The sequence below is a fragment of the Plasmopara halstedii genome (assembly GCF_900000015.1).
Source record: "Plasmopara halstedii genome assembly, contig: Scaffold_816, whole genome shotgun sequence".
NCBI lineage: Eukaryota > Oomycota > Peronosporomycetes > Peronosporales > Peronosporaceae > Plasmopara > Plasmopara halstedii.
In genome coordinates this window covers 935,634-953,095 of record NW_020187732.1, presented here as the reverse complement: position 1 = coordinate 953,095, position 17,462 = coordinate 935,634, and the positions used below count along the sequence as shown (strand labels likewise).

At 42.7% G+C, this 17,462-nt stretch overlaps 3 protein-coding genes across 3 annotated transcripts; 2 read left to right on the top strand and 1 right to left on the bottom strand.

The window, feature by feature from the left end:
- Positions 1 to 6,254: 6,254 nt before the first annotated feature.
- PHALS_14146 (uncharacterized protein) lies at positions 6,255 to 7,445 on the top strand (the record flags this gene model as incomplete). Its single annotated transcript, XM_024729894.1, has 1 exon — positions 6,255 to 7,445. One exon carries the CDS (start codon positions 6,255 to 6,257, stop codon positions 7,443 to 7,445), a length of 1,191 nt encoding a protein of 396 aa, XP_024580226.1.
- An 809-nt stretch (positions 7,446 to 8,254) lies between these two features.
- PHALS_14145 (uncharacterized protein) lies at positions 8,255 to 8,692 on the bottom strand (the record flags this gene model as incomplete). Its single annotated transcript, XM_024729893.1, has 2 exons — positions 8,255 to 8,383; positions 8,462 to 8,692. The coding sequence occupies 2 exons, from the start codon at positions 8,690 to 8,692 to the stop codon at positions 8,255 to 8,257; spliced, it is 360 nt and encodes a 119-aa protein (XP_024580225.1).
- Positions 8,693 to 12,951: 4,259 nt separating this feature from the next.
- PHALS_14144 (uncharacterized protein) lies at positions 12,952 to 14,175 on the top strand (the record flags this gene model as incomplete). Its single annotated transcript, XM_024729892.1, has 1 exon — positions 12,952 to 14,175. The coding sequence occupies one exon, from the start codon at positions 12,952 to 12,954 to the stop codon at positions 14,173 to 14,175; it is 1,224 nt and encodes a 407-aa protein (XP_024580224.1).
- Between the last annotated feature and the right edge of the window lie 3,287 nt (positions 14,176 to 17,462).

Below are 17,462 nucleotides of genomic sequence, written 5' to 3'. Positions count from 1 at the left end.
GCACCTTCGGTTATGAACTTGTCAACACTTTGACGAATATCACTCATGTCAATCTTAGTAAGTTGAGAGGCATACGCTTGCCGAGCCCCTCCCTAACCAGATTCTTGCGTGTCCCCTGTGAAACAAAGAGGAAATATCGGATGACAAAATGTAAAATGAGGTAAACCCAGTTGAGCATGGACCGCATTGTTGATGGCAAGCTCGACCATTGGGAGCAGAACTCTCCATGTCGTCGGTGACGATGCATTACGACTGCGCAGAATGTATATTACAACGCGATTCGCGCATTCAGTTTTACGATCGGTCTCTGGATAGTCCTTGAGACATATTTAGGTAAGCTCTAATTGACTAAAATAAGCTCGCCCAAAAGTCCGCTATAAGCGGGCATCACGATCGGATACGATTGACTCTGGTAATGCCGAAAGACACGATCGATAAGTAAACGAGAGCTCTATTACGCAGTAACAAAATCAACCGTTGGTGCGAGGTACACCATTTTCTTCAAGGGTCTACAAAGACCAGTACCAGTGGCGTTAGGGGGTAAACCAACGGAAAAGTCCAACTGACGAACTGCCAGCGATCTGCTGATACTGTGACTCTGCAGTGTCTCCTAACTGTGTAGGCAGGGCTTCACACGCTGACATGCGTCACACATGCAAAGGTACTTCTTAGCCCAAGCGTTCAATTTAAGCCACCAAACGTGGTGTGCAAGCGCTGTATTAGTCTTTTCTCGACCGAGATGACCTAAGATAAGCGAATCGTGTACTCTATACACCAACTTGTGCTTCAAGTCTTCGCTATCGGGTACGACAACCCGAGAGTCATCTCCTTCATGTACTTAGTAGTACAATCATCTGTCTTCCTGGGAGTATCGATGAGTTTGACCGCGAACTCGCGGAGATAATGACGTTCAGACTGATTTATGAATAGTTGTCAACCACTTAAAAGTAACAGCTCTAGCTGGGTCGTCTGGATACGCTTGCTGTATCATGTCGAGCATACTGGAAGTATTGCGGAATCACGGATAACGTATGATAGGCATCCGTCAAAACACTCCATTTGCCTGGCTTATATGCCACTGCTAAGTTGAATTCTGAAAAGTGCGACAACTAAAGGGACATTCGCTGTGACAATTGTGGCGTTTGAGTCGGTGTATGCAGCGAGCGTTGTGCGGAAAAATGACTAATAGCTTGGATCACAAGAGGCGAGCCCCAAACTTCACCAAAGCATATTTAATTGCTAACAATGATTTAAAGTGAACGGGATAATTACGTTTAGCTGTCTCCAGCTGACTCGACTGATGCGAGATGATATGTTCTTGCACATTAACATCTTGCTGCAACAATGCACATTCGATTGCAAAGTCGAAGGCGTAATATTGGTGTTGCCTGCAAGCTGTGCTTGATTTCGTTAAAATTCTGCACATCCAATTTTTTATGAGCACTCTTGATCTTTATAACAAGTCCGATAACGGCCGTGCCATGTCGGCATAATTTTAAGTATACCGATGGAAATACTTGACCAGACCCAACACTTTCCTCAGATCCTTCTGGATTATTGACGTCGGCTCATTCTAAGATCGCTTTGAGCTTCGCTGGGCCTACCTAAAAACCGTCGACGCCAACAGAACAGCACAAAACTAATACTTTTCGGCGCCGAATATATATCTATGCTGGCAAAGAGCTGATGTTCTGTCCTACAGGCCAACACCTGTTCCAGGTGCTCGAGATGAATTAGATCGATAGATCGGCCTGTTTTCCTGTTTTAAATGGACAAGGATGTCATCGAAATACGTCGACGCAAATAATCGCAATGGAAGGAACAAGTGCGAAACGAGACAGTTAAACTTTGCTGCCGCGTTGGAGAGTCCTTGTGGCATCATAAGCCATTTCCAAAGCATACCGCTAGGTGTGCTCACTGCTGTATCAAGGATCCATTAAATCTTGATAAAAGCCATCCACTACATCAGGTATGCTAAAAAGGCGTTTTGAGCCAGTCATCTTGTTGATAATGGCATCGTTGCAAGGAATAGGGGTCTGGGCCCGCACAGGTTTGGCGTTAAACTTGCTGTATGCGTGTACAATGCGTCACTTGCTATTGAATATGCGAGCGCAAGACATCGGCGCACTGTAGGGATATTGACTTCCTCTCACCTTCCCATTTTGCTGTTTAGCAGCAAAGAACGAATCTATAATCTCGGATTGCTCAGCTGGTGATAGCCATTGACGCAATAGCATATATTCTGCATCTGGCTCAATCTCAATCTTGTGTCGTATACCACGATCTGGCTGAAGGTTTTGTGGGAGCTCCGGGCTCAAACACGTTGACGTGCACTTGCACAAAAGAGCGAAATAGGAATCGTGCGGACTCCTGAGAATAATTGATATGCGTCGCGATTCAAATTGCTGTCGAAAATCTTCGGCAACACTTGGATCCAGACAAGAGGACATATTAACCTCTTCTATTGCTGCGCTTGCACGATGAATCATAACGACTTCGGTAAGCGCGCCTCTCTTGAGGTCTTCAAGAACTTGGAAAAGGTTATTTTTTTCAGGCTCGTAAAAGCATATATATGTGGAAGTGGAGCCATATAAGCCTGGACGGGTGATCCTGTCTCGGCGCTCACAACTGAATTTTTGCTTCCACAGTCTGGAGCATCAGCTTCTACCGTTTATTCGACTACGGCTTTCATGGCAGGAATACCAACCGGAGCGATGTAATTCGGCTTGTGGACTCTCATAGTAGTGTTATGTGTTGGAACTTTAGCTTCCACGGTAGAAAAAACTATCGGATCATGATGTGCTCTCACGGTAGCGCTAGCTACTGGAGTCTTAATCTCCACATTAGTGCTCTCTACTGAAGTATTTGTTGCTTCTTCAATAAGTAGATAAATCTACTGCCGAAACCTAAGCCCCAGAAGTTAATACTACTGTGAAAACTCTGGCTCCGATGATTATACCCATCATGGACACTCATTACGCCCTTGTGGCGAAAGCTACTACGATAGCTCTCTATCCTCCAGTAGTTACAAATACTGTGGAAGCAACAGCCCAGTAGCAAACGCGAAGCAATAACTTGTTTTGAATCAACTGGCTTCGCAAACCGCACCGTCTTGGTGACTTGTGGCTTCACAGCTATGTCACAAGCACCAACATAATGAGCTCTATCTTTTATTGCGCAGTTGCTACACTGGTAAATATCCACACACGGGTCATGACGTCCGTAGATGTTACTTTCATCCGGGGAGCTACTCGCAATATGCCTGGTTCTCCAGTCGATCCATGGCTCCTGGTCCTCTAACAATGCATAACCTAGTATGAGATCATACCGATCATTGATGTCGATGACAAACAACGTCGACATGAAGTCAAAGTCCGAAAATTTGACTCGTAGACCAACTTTGATCTTCGGTTGCAAAACTCTCACACCCGTCGCAATATGGACATGATTCTACGCGCACACTTTATTGAAGAGGAGCGAATTCTCCGCAATACTCCTTCTCCGAGCATAATAACTTGACGCCCCGGAGTCAATAAGGACTTTAATGAGTCTTTCAAATTCCGTTACCAACGAGAAGGCCTCCCTTCTTTTCCACCTTTGTGGGAAAGTCGAAATTTCTCTGGAGCACGCGGTTTCCCCTGCACAATGTTAGCGAAAGTGAATGTCGCGGGTTTTACCCCAGTAGGCAACCCCGCGCCTACTAGGCCTGCCCGTTCTCCGACGACAGGGGTAAAGCACACCGGAAGGTGTTACAATATCGGCCTTGCAAAAGGGATGGGCATCCTCGACAGCGGCAGAAATTGGCCGAACGGCCACCTCGACCTTGGCACCCCGCCATCTTCCTCAACTACGAGCAGAGTAAAGTTGATATTTCGCCTGTGGGTTCGGACCCTGAAATCTTCGTCGGGCAAACCCGTTCCAAGAGGCCCACTCGGACACAACCATAACAGATTACCTGTAGGCGATTAATTGCAGACAGGTCCATAGGCTTAATACCATTGACGGCGACTGCACGCCGGCGAGGAGAGTGGGTAATCTACGCAACTGCCGTTAAAGCTGACCCACCTGAAAGACGACGAAGATTGCATCATCAAGCTTGGTCGGTTGTCGACGAAAAACTTTAGTCTTTGGGTGGCCGACCTCGAGTCCTTTCATAAATACGATTACCACCACGTCCTCTTGTCGGTCAGCGACGCTCGCACTTTATCAAGCTCTTGTACGAAGTCGTAAGTTGAGCGTTTGCCCTGACGATACCTCAAAATCATCGCGTGATGTTTATAGGCCGCACTTGGTAGAAATAACACCTTGACCATCGATTCTTGGAGAAACTTCCAAGCGGAGAAATAACCTAGATAGTTTTTACCCCACGTGAAAACCATTCATGAGCAGCACCTTGCATATACAAAAACGCAAATGCGACCTTCTGCTGTACCTCGTTAATCAGCGCTGCCGCCAGTGCCATATCCAGTAGGCGGAACCAAAGGCGGAGGGTTTCCCCTTGCTTTCAGAAGAAAGGCTTAAACGCAATCTTCAGCGGTTTTGGGTCGACTACTCTTCGTGGAGATGATGAAATCTTCACCCGGACAACCGCAGTCGGTGGAGTCAGGAGCGACAGGGCAACACGATGCACCATGTGTTCCATGATGGTTGGCTCCGACGTAAAGAAATTTGTGACCTTTGTCGAGACTCGCTCAACAAGGTCTGCCTTACAAGCGATGTAGGAGCGGACGTGCTCCTTGTCCACTTCTTGGATGATGGCTTCACCGCCAAGAACTCGATAAATCTTGCCGACGACGACCCATTCCGCATGGAACAGTTACAGATAGTTGGAGCGATCGAACGGTGACGGTTGGACTGTAGTAGGTGGAACCAGACATTCTCAATGTCGGCGGTGGATTGACTACAAAGTGCTATCAGGTTTAATGGGACAGCTGGTAACACGCACTCCTGCGCTGAAGTAGCGTTACCTTGGGGCTTAGTCTTCTCCCGTAGCTGTCGTACGCGCCCCTTTAACCACAACCGTATGTGGATGTCTTGATCAAAATGACGACTGAAATATTATAAGTGGTTTTATCGCAATTCTTATCTTAATCTATACATATACCGATTGTAACAACCTACAAATTAGAGTAGTGTACACTAAATTAACCAGTAACTAAGTGTGTACCACAAATCTGTGTCTGGTAGGAGTGCACGAACCGCATCTTCTGAGCGTTTGTTTATGCAAATTTTCAAGCTCAAAGAAATTTCTTGGCAATGTGCTCGGCAGCTTCCTTACAATATAAAGAAGTGACAAGTACATCGACGTTCTGCACTTTTGCACAAAGTGCCATCAGCAAAAACATCTTAATACGGTAAGGATACCGTTTTTAATGAAAGGATATACTTAGCGGTAACCAAACTTAAAATTTGCTATTACTTGATGGTAAGCACGTAACCAGTGAAGATGTGAATATGCTCAATCAGATATATCACCTCTGTCAAATTTTGAATAACGACCGTGTGTTCGTATGTGTGGTGCATGATTCTTTGGAGTGTATATTTCACTGCGAATACCCTCTCACTCCATACAGTGAAGTAACTTTCCCTAAAGTAATACTATGATTTGCTTAAGTAATTTCAATCAAACCACGTTTTCATGTCAGCAACTTACTCCATTTGTCTACTGACATGACTAGCAATTGATACAAATCGATTAGAACAATTAGATGAGTCTTTACATTGGTACATAAAGCATCATATATCATACAGAGTAAGCCTATTACAGTCTAGCGCCAACATGGAACCCGCAAGCAAGCACATAAACACCTTCATTTCTAGTAAATATCCAGACATGTAGACCATAGTTCCACAACTCGACAATCCGACTAGATGGACACATCCCAGTCTACACTCAACATTTGCATCTCGTAATCCGAGTCGCTAGAGCGCTCTCTGTACATTTAGTCAAATACTCGAACCATTGATTTGTAGCACTCTCGACTACCAATGATTTTAATTAGATTCACATGTTTTATGTCACAGTCGATGACAGTGGTTAGGTCTCGTATCATTGTATGGTTAGGTGCTGATGTCGGTCAACAATGAGCGTCGCAACCACAAGCGTACAGTACTTACGCACCCTCTCGAATCTCGCAATCCTTCTCTCGACCACCTGGTCGTATGATGCCGCAGTTTATGCCCTTGAACCAGCCGACGTAGGCACAGTCGTACTGCCACTTCCGTTTCCACTTTGAGTCGTACGTTTGAAGAAAATGGATCAAACAGCATGTTTGAGGGCTTTGATTGACAGAGAGTGTGAGACTTCTACAGTCACTCCAACGTTTAAGAAACGACGACGATCAAGTCAAAGTGAGAATGAAATTAATTCTGACACTGTTAGTGCTGGAACGACACGATCACGTAATCGACGGAGTGTGACGCATGAAATTCGGCAGCTGCGAGCACAAGTGGCCGCAATGGAAAGTGAACTCCAGCGACTACAATATAAGTGGAAAACACAGCTGCCTAGTCTATGGACACGACGAGCAGCTCAGCACTCGGCTCGAACAAAGTACGAGGTAGCACAAACAGAAGACGTACGCTCTGGACTGGAAGAACTCTTTCTTCATCAACAGCTCATGTTTGCAAGTCTTCAAGCGACTATTTTACATGGACCACTGAGTTCTAATTGGGAAGAAATTGTTGAAGGATTGCATTTTGAAACGAAACTGGGAGAGAATGAAATTGAGCGTAAGAAGGAGTTGTTTGCACATTACAAACGATCACTGAAGACTATTCCGTCGCATGTTGATAGAATTGCGCAAGCGGCAATTGACAAAGTCCTTGCTCGTAGAAGCAAGGATGACTTGACGAAACCAGTGACACCACTGTCGCAGATTGACGTCACGGGCTTGAAAGATAGCTCCCTCATTTCGAGTGTATTTGTTTCAGAAATTCCGAATACGACACTTGAGGAGGTTTATGAAGCCATTCTCGTGTCGTTTTTTGGAAACATTCCGGCGTTACTCAAGCGTCACTTTGGCATTCATGCGACTCGCAAGAAGCTTGATTGTATGGACGCTTCAATGCAGTATTGGCGCCTCTCCATCGATGGAAAGGTGATTCCGTCAACAGCCAATAACGTATTGTGTGCACAGCTTACACCGACGCATGGTATAATTCATGTTGACGCCATCGTTAGTGATCCGTTGCATCCTCTTCCGTATACCAATCTCGTCAAGTATAAAATCTGTGGTTTGACCGTTACACCGCAAAAAGAATCGGAGACGGGAAAGCCTTCGGGGGTGACACTGAAGTGGATAGCTTTGTACCAATACAATCTGCTACCAGATGATCCCGTACTTTTGATGGATTTACGCGTCATTCGACCCATTCTCAACGGGGACCTTATCACATCCTCCGTGTGCGAGTATCTGAGAAATAAGCAGCAGTCAAGTTCTTAAGAAAACGAAATGTAGCTTTTAAATTCTCTTAAGCCTATTTTTCCCTTTCTTTGTAGTACGTCCTCAAAGTGAGATAGCATCGTCAACTTTGTAAGTTATATGAACTTAGATCCAATGTCTTGTCACTTAAATTCGATAAGTGTCATATTATAAATGGAAAATTGCATTTCAATATGTACTCCAAGATGAATTTCGTATATCAGGTCTTAGTAACGCCATTTTCATCGCCACGATGCAGTAACTCGAAATCTTGATCGCCATTGCGCTTCCTAAACAATCAAATCAACACACATCAAATAAAAATATTTGTGTGTCGCAGTCATCAATTGTATGCATAATGTTAACAATTCTATGTCAGTATTGCATAAACAAACCCGATGCCCGAGTAATATCCGAAAAATGATTACTGTCGTTTTCTTGTGAGCTTAAATTTAGCGTATGAATACAGTAGACTTTTTTTGAAAAAAGCATCAGTATGCAAATAATCAAGTGCCAACATCGAGCGACACTCTTTTCTTTTGGACTATAGTATATGTATTGCCTACGCAAAATAATCCGATAAATCCGGCCAAAAATTTCAAAAGCATTGCCGAAATTTGCATGTTATTTCTATTTCGTTTGATAGCAAATTTTTGTCACGATCAAAGTTAGAAAAAGTCAATCAAATTACACAACTCTCTACTTATTATATATCGCTATCTCATTAATAAAGTAGTGATATTTGAATTCTAGTACCATTTCAAAAGGGATTGCAGATTCTCTACAACCTAATTGCAGATTCAAGTTGTGTTATACAAACCAAAGTAGCGTCATTGATAGTCTTTCCTGTCTCGGTTTGAAAAGATGAGTAAAGATATATTCGCAGATTCATAGTGCACAAGTCTTCGTAAGGGAAGCAATTTCATTAGTTGGTCAAGATTGTGTCGCGCGAAAAATGTCTTTAGGTGGGGAAAACAAAACGTGGGTGATTATCAGCATGACAATATTTTCTTCAAGTCTCAAACGCCAATACGCACCTGAAGTTTTAGAGTGTCTGCACTATTCAGCACTTTGCACATTGTGTTAATGTCAAAGTAGTGAATTATTAAAGTTGGAGTCGAGTGAACATGAGAGACGAGTATCGCCTCGTACACTACCTTGAGGAACGTGTTGGGAAACAGATTGAAATGCTTAATGAGTGAGTAGTCTGGAGAGCGAATCGTGTATAAATCTGCGATAGTGGCGTCACTGACTTGATCACTTCCCATCTGTTTCTACTTTTTTTTCGTTTGCTACTTGCGCGATCGTGTCGATCGTTGAAGAGATCGTGACGAGTGATTACTTCTTGCGCTTTTCCGGATCTCGTTCGAGTTTAAATTCAAAATGTAGCGCTTCAAACATTTTCTTTCAGCTCGAACATATGGGGATTGCCATTTGACGACTTGCGAGCTTGCTGCTCATGAAAAAGTTTAGAGAGCATGCTCTCAATCTGATCCGCTATGTAAGTCTGATAAGCCGACTTGATGTGCTTGTTCTCGTACCTAATATTTCTTGTCGATTCAGTGATTGCAATTAATCTCCCCCCTAATGCTCACGCTCGTAAGAGACGATCATTTTCAGATTGAGCATTTTGCTGTCGCCTACCTGCACTCGCTACGGGACCTTTTATTTAATTTCGCATCCATCTCATGCGCAGTGTGGCGATGGGGGTAAGGTCGAAATACAGCACTTTGAACAGGCATAAACACGGCATCATGTGGGAATAAGGATTACAAGGTTCGATTGGTCTAGGAGTAATACTGTAGGGACCGTCAGAAGGTTGCGACGCTCAGTGTTTACCAATGTCTGGATCGAGTGAATTTTTAGGACACTGCTTATATACAGGGACATGATTGTCCCTTCTATGAGATCTAAAGATAAAGTACAGTGATAATATAATTTGTGTATATAAGCCATCAAATGATCACGAAGACTCATCACCAAGAGTATGATAGTACCGTTTTTGCCAATATGTATTGCCTGAATACTATTCTTGATAGCAAGATCTTAGTAAAAACAGTAATATGCAGCATTAGTACTATTCTTGCGTAGTAGTATTGTGCTGACGAAGTTCGGGTATGTAGATATCATATGTCTCGACACGCCTTGCAGTCTCCAGTTGTTTCAATCTATACTTAATGATGTACATATACGTGTTCTCACTTAGTACAATGCAGCTATAGAATATTGTGCTCTATTTCGAAAATGCAATGGGAGTGGTGCCGACGACGCCGTTTCGAAATGCGCTTTCGAAACGACGCAAAGATAGCACGAAACACAATTCAGAGGCCCACCATCTGACTAATGGGATAGGCACCTGATCCTCTTATTTCATACGGAGGTGGCTTCGAGTTACTAACTTCACGTGCCGATCGTCACCTCAGAGAACTATCCACGATTTGTAGAGTTGTGATGCCCAAACCATCGTAGTGAAGGCTTGAATTAAGCACCTCAGCTTTGGATGCAAATTGCAACACATCAAATTTAAAAAACATTTGATATTATTTTCAAAGCCTATCCAGAAAAAGATTGTCCGTCTCCAAGAAAGGAGAACGGAGCTGCAACCAGAAGTTAAACGTAGCACTTGCTCAATCTGTGGGAGCAAAAAGGATAGGAAAGCGGTGCAATTCGTGATGGACATGCATTGTGAGCTAGATAGACCGTGAATCGAGACCAAAATTATCAATATTGGATTCTCGGTTAACGTGCAATATAACTAAGTCGAAGTAGACTTTGCAGTCAATTCTGGATCTCAAAGCACCATTGATTTCAATTGTAACCTTATGCTTAACTGCTATATTTACAACGATTGATCATTACAAGTGAAGAATTAACGACACCTCACCTGGCTCCGCCGTATCCAGTGCACTCCCTTCGAATCTTCATTTTACCATTGTATTAGTGCTGAGAGTATAAACCGTAAGAACTACAGATCTTAATAGTCCTTGCCAGGTAATTGCGCATCCTCCATTTCTTGTCAAATAGAAATCTTTACCGTCGTTAGCAGATGAACAGTTGCCATAAAATTATGCGTCAAATCTCATCAAGACTTGTACAACGGATCGTCATGATGATATCGATACGATATTGCTCATCAAACTTGTGATTTGTACCCATCGCCAATTACTTACCGCCGCTATTGCGGAAAAATAAACGCTTCGTTCACGCACAACGACTTCTTAAAAAATCACATGCCGTGGCTACAACAAAGCATAGTGTGATCTTTCCTATAGTATACGAGGTAAGACTGAGAATATCATAGCCGCCCACCTAAATTACTTCGAAGCTATTGTCTCGTTAATTGCTTTACGACTGGTTGTGCACTGCATTAGCTGCTAATCTACAAGCTGACTTCTGTCATTCATTTACAGAGATTTTGCGTTTAGGCCGGACGCTCGGCGAGAGCCAGAGAGCACTTGTCCCAACAATGCTTGAGAACGAAACGGGTACTTTATCAAAACGTGAAGCAGCTTAATTTGCAATTTATGGAATCAGTCGGGCAATCATTACAGCGTCTGGGAAGAGATTGGCAGTGATCAAGATGCAGCGCATGTCTGCGGCAGGGCATCTTAACGATCTGATGCTGAAATTTGCATCACAAGGCCAGTTCGTCTAAGGATTCAATTACGATACGGATTTGTTTTCCTGTTCAAAGCCCAGCTTTGAGTCAATTCGCGAAAGAAAAACAGTCGAGTCTTAGGGGTCATCGCGCCATCAGAAAATCATGATATGAGTGACATGTGAGCATCATTTATTGCTGATCTCTCGAACCATGCCAAGGTCAAAGAAATCAAATTCTTCACTTCACACCCTACATTCAAGTTATCATGTGACTAAATTATTTGAAGCAATCCTTGCAAGGACTTTGAAATACACTGACATTTGATATCTGCTCCCATTGCCTTCGTAAACGCAATTTGACAAAATGATTATTTTGAGCTTTGTAACAAGAGCACAATGCGACGTATACGATCAAGTATGTGATGTGCAGCAGGCCAAAGACGTTTTCATTGTTGGTTGAGTCAATCATTGGAAAATAGCATTCGCTAAAAACAATTGTTGGATGCAGTGCTTAAAGCTTGGTACGAACGAAACGAAATTTAGTCATGATATTATTTTTAAACACCTTAAAGGCTGCATGACGGCCATATCAACGAAAGAAACTTCAAATAGGCGGCTGAGCATTTCATGATGTAAAAATGGTTGGTCCCAAGTTTGTACTTGCTTTTTAAATCTTATACAGACAGCTGTACAGGAAAGGTAATTCCATGGTTTTTAGATGGCATTAAAATGTTTACAAACCACCCCACTCACGTGGAGTCTGTCGTGCGTATTACCATGTCTACTAAAGTTCTTACTTTCAGCTATCAGTTCGACAATCTTTTGAGGGAATTTATTCATTAACACACCACTGCAGATCTTGCTGGCAGCGGTAGAATGAGGATCTGACGTTAAATAGCTGCATATCCTTCTGTGGTTTGTGCTTTGGATAGAGAAAATGCTAAAGAACAAGTTTAGGAACTTTGCAATATTCAAAATGCAATTGAATCCACTTGTGTTAAATATCACGATTATCGATGCAGACAAGGGCTCACAGCTGTACTAGACTTGATTGTTTCAAAGCAACCTCGCTAACGGCAATCAGACTATCTCTGTTCCTCAAGTTATGAGTCAACGCATAGGGTATACTTTATTAACGGAGCTACTTTAAATATAGACACCAGCTGCGTTGGGCAAACACTACCCACCAACGTAGTTAATTTTAAACTTAAATGTAGACATGACACATGAGCTTTTACCAATAAGACTGGTCGTAAAATACAGTACTATGAAGCAGCCTGTTTATTAAGTATCACCGATCGCTCCATCATCCACTCCGGCTTTTCGCGGGTTTGCCATCAGCTGCTACACCTGGATAAGAATGTGTGCCGCGAGCGTACCAAATAGATACGTTCAGTACGATCCGCATGCGCTGGTATAACAGAGATTAAAGTTTGACTACTACTGAGAGGTCTTTGTGAAAGACAAAAAGCATAGTAGAGAGTTGTCAGTCGATCCAATTGCAATATTTGTGAAGGTCTGAAGTGATCTTATTTTTCAAGCATCAAATTATGTTATTTCGTGAATATGTAATTTCATTTACTAATTATGGAATGTCTATACGTACATTAAGTCTGCTGGCTGCCCTTGGAGATGAGGCTACTATACTGGCTCAGTCAATGAGCGTATCATACTTGAAGTCTTCATACCCATGGCTCACAATGTTACTCTCTAAAATTCATCTGTCATCCCTGGCTCGCGTCACAATTATCATGTACCTTAGTATTTTTACAGCCAGTGATTGACGTCTCAAGTACAATATACGTGTCCATCCGCCAGCCGACATAAGTTCTCGGAGATTTCATCACCCTCTGCTCCAATTCATTTAGTTTAAAATCTACCTGCTCGACTACACTTTTAACGTTCATGAGCGCCGAGCCTACGACTGATGTCTCCACTACCTGATATGAACTCGCCTACTTACTCGACAGCACCAAGTAGTCCAGAGATTCATTCTATTCCCAGGTGTGCGAAAAAGCGCCAGCGTCTGATGTCAAATCGTGATGATCACGAAGAGCTCATATATGCCCTCACAGGAGTGAGTCCTACGCCTCAGCGGCGCCGCGCGGCGAATGGAGCACCACTTAGTGCCACGAACGAGATTCGACTCTTGCGGTCTCAAGTAGCTGATATGGAAGAAGAACTTCGTCAACTACGTACTAAGTGGGCAGCCGAGATTCCTGACTACCGCATGCTCGTAATTGCTCAACGTTCGGCTAAAGAAAAACATGAAGCTATTCAAGTTGAAACAGCACACAAAGAATTACAGCAAATGCTCCTACAACAACAATTGCGCTTTGCTACGCTCCAATCGGCAGTTCTTCGCGCGCCATTACAGTCAAGTGGTCAAGCGATTTTTGAGGCCCTTCACTTTAATACGCAACTTGGACGTGATGTGGAAGAGCGGGAGAAGCTGCTTGAGGCTCACAATTCGCGGTCTCGTTCGATGATTCCGTCAATTGTTTACCGATTTACTCAAATGGCTATTGAGCGAACACTCAAGGTTTCAATTGGGCATTGCTCTAAGCCAGTCTTGCCGCTGTCGCAGATCAATATCACAGGCTGTAAGGACTGGACTCTCATTTCAAGTGTTTTTGTATCTGAGATCCCCCATTCATCTCTTGAGGATGTCTACGAAGCTGTATTGGCCTACTTTGATGGCATTCCAACGTCAATGAAACGTCATTTTAATGTCAATGCTCAACGCGTTCGACTAAATCGCGTCGACTCGCCTGTTGTATACCGTCGCTCGACATTCCATGGGGCAGGACTACCTGCAACAGTTAATAACGTGGTCTGCTCGGAACTCACGCCAACAGTTGGGATGGTTCACGTCGACGCAATTACGGATGATCCATTGTACCCAGTGCATCGAACTATACCGTCGCAATACGGTATCTGTGGGCTCACTCTCACGCCTTGTACAGATCCCGTCACGAACAAAACTATATCTGTGACATTACGATGGATGGTTGTGTACCATTACAATTTGTTACCCGATGACCCAGCCATTAAAAAGGATCTTGAGATCATCCGACCTATTTTGAACGGTGATCTTATCACATCTATAGTGTGTGGATACATTCAAAAACAGCAGAAAAGTCCTCACTAAAGGGATGGATATATGATGTAAAGTAGGAAATGTAGTTATGGTTGCTGTTTTTTATCAGAGTGCTATTAGCTAAGCTACCAATGCTAAATTTTTTCATTTAAGGGGACAATTTGGAACTTATATTGTAACTTAAAGCTGGCCGTACATAATTTAAGTTTAGGCAATTTTTATATCCCAAAAAGAGAAAATTTGTAGAAAATTAAAATTAAGTTCGACATTTTGTCATTCGAAATGCATAACCCTTTAAATTTCATGAATTGGACACATTCGTGGTGTATCAATAGGATCAAATTTTGAGCCTCGGCACTACATGTAAATGTATCGCTCACGTACTATTCACTAGATTAGGACATCATGTAGTACTTTATTATCGTTTAGACGATTCTTACTTAGTGAAAAAGAGAACCGCCTTATTACAACATAGGTCAGGCAAGACACACTCAAACACGTTGATACATAAAAAGCTTATTTGAGCTCTCATATTCACTGTAAAAACTACATTGCCACCGAAAGGTAGTATTTTGTGCCGACGCCACGATTGTCGCTCTGCTAACACAGCAGTAGGTTCAACACTAAAGTATTGTAGCTCTTTCAAAAATTGATTTTTAAAAAACGCAAATTTACAATCACATCATTTGAGCAGACCGTCCAGCACGAAAGGTTAATGTGAAACCATCAAGATATGATGCCTCAGCAAGCAGCTGGTCATATCAAAACCATCAATTTGTTGTACAGAGTCATACATCATCAGTCAAATGAATTACGCACTAAACTCAGTATGTAGCTTTGCACAACAAGACCGAAATTATAAGGAAGTCATGGCTTAATGCCACTATACTAACTTACTTTAAATTATACGTCGAATAGTTCTGGGGTATTGACCAAGTCGCATGACCTTGAATGATGCGCGATCTCTAAGAGATTGAGGACAACAGTGTGTCATCGATGCGTTAAATTTTGAAGAAAACGTACTATCCGATCTTTTCGAGCTCTAATCGTCGTCAAAGCAAGAATTCGTAAGAAAAGCGAATTTTAAACTCTTTTTCTCAAGGGTCAACATCAAAGCGACAATGGAACGGGGTTGCCGAGCCTTTGCACGAAGGAAACATAAAGAGATCGCGTTAACAAACGCACAGTGGTTGGGTTCGTGCGCCAGAAGCGAATTACAAAGTTGCTCTTCTATTTCAAGAGGACAAATATTAGAAATGATGGCGTTAAGAGTAATACCGAATAAATACAATTTAATATATCTGATACTACTTGACATGGGTCTGTATCATCTTCATTGGTACCGATGTTTTGGTGTTATAAAATACTCACCTTTTCACAAAAGTGTCAAATAACTGTGCATCATTTAAATGAACGCTTGTTTAAAGTATATAAGTACCCCAGTGGACCGAAATTCTTCTGTTCTTGAAGCGTTCTGCAAGAAAACCCTTAACGAGCAGCCTGCACACAGAATTTCAGTCCACTCTTTGCACTCTACAATATCTGCTCTTACTGTGTTGGCATACTCACCTTTATTGAGGGCGCTCGCGTTAGGCTATCAGCAAATCTACAGAGAGAGATCGTTACATAGCACAATAAGTGATACGCATCCGAATCGCTCGTAAGAGCGTGATTGTGTTACGGCTCGCCTAAGCCCACCAAGATCGTACTGTGTTCTATCGCTTCTAGAAATGTTCAGGCTTAAACAGTCTCTCTGTTCTTGATACGACCATAAACAGCTTGATGTAGCGTGGTCGCAACTTAGAAGTACCGATCGCACACACAGCTTCTAAAGGTGGGTAAATTGTATTCAATAAAAGCTTTCTTCACTACATATTCGTGTCTGCTTCGCCTGCTTTTGTCATCAGCGAGTTGCTTAAAAAATATCCTAGCACCGACACAGGACGATAAATGTCATGAATGCGTCATTTTTGAATTTGCCGCAGGGAAGATTCAAACTTCGCAGAATCAATTTGCGCCGGATTGATATCAGCGAGTTTATCGACAACATAACTTATTCCGAAGTGACTTCGAAGCGCTCACAATGAGACCTAGGATTTTCTAAATTGATTATAAAAAGCGGAGTATATATTGTAAGGGTATGTGCAACAACCGATGAGCTGATAAAAATTATTCCAGCATCGCGGTCTCTCAGTGTAAGCCCTTCGGAGGACAATCAGCGGCCCATTCAATTATCTTTTTGTGAATGATCAATGGAGAAAATGTAAAAGCTGGTGCCGAGCGCTTTAGATGAACTCGCCAAAACTTTGCTGAAAACTCAGGTTGATATCCAACACAACGGCCATTGGCAAGCCGTATTGGTAAGAAACTATCAAGGATAAGCTTGGCTGTTGCCAAACCGACACGCGTTTTGCGAAATCAGCGTTATGAGCTATTGGTGAAAGTTTAGCTTGTTGATGCGGTTTAAACACGCGCACTTAACCCCCCCAAAAAGTTGTTGTTGGACATACCATTCATAGTGCTAGCTTGATTTTATACCGAGGTGGCCACGAAGGATAATATAGTATATTCTGCTCTGAGATTTTTATCACGCAAAACAACCACACTTTGAGTGTCAAGTGCGTCATGCTGTAATTCAGCAAGCCTTGGGATACGAAAAGGGGATGTAAACCATGTTCTTTTCGTGTGAGTTGCGGTAGTTACATCACTATGAGCAACGACGCATGATTTTTATAAATCACGAGCGACCTAATGCCAAGCAGATGCACCACGTACTTTATAAGATTTTACTTCACTGCAAGTCAATGGTTGTCATGAGCTGAGATTTGTCTCTGTCACATTAAGCTGGTGAGACTCAAAGGCTATCTTGCAGCGGGGCTGCCGTAGCAAAACGCTTGAGGAAGCGTACTTTAGGTCACTGAGCTTTCGTTCTTGACAAGAACAAAGTACTAGTGCAGCGGATCGCAATCCGCTGCCTCCAAGAGTACTTAAAAACCTTAGCCAAGGCAAACGAGCACTTCTGTACAAAATCAAAACTGATTTTTATTTATCTTTCTATCCTATTTTTAAAACTTTAGATTTTCTTAAATTTACCAAATATATATAGTTAAATCTAAATATGCATAAGAACTGGCTACCTAGCCACATGCCGTATTCTTGTTTGAGTGCACTCACACCATGCAGATCTCGTGTGACACACACCCCTATTATCAGGGTACGTGTAACCCCGTTACACCCTCCCCCATTAAAACTGAGATAATATACAGTTCCAATCGATTACTGCCTCAACGAGGCTCGCGTGTCCGTTAGACACTGCAACTCAATTAGTTGGTCTACTT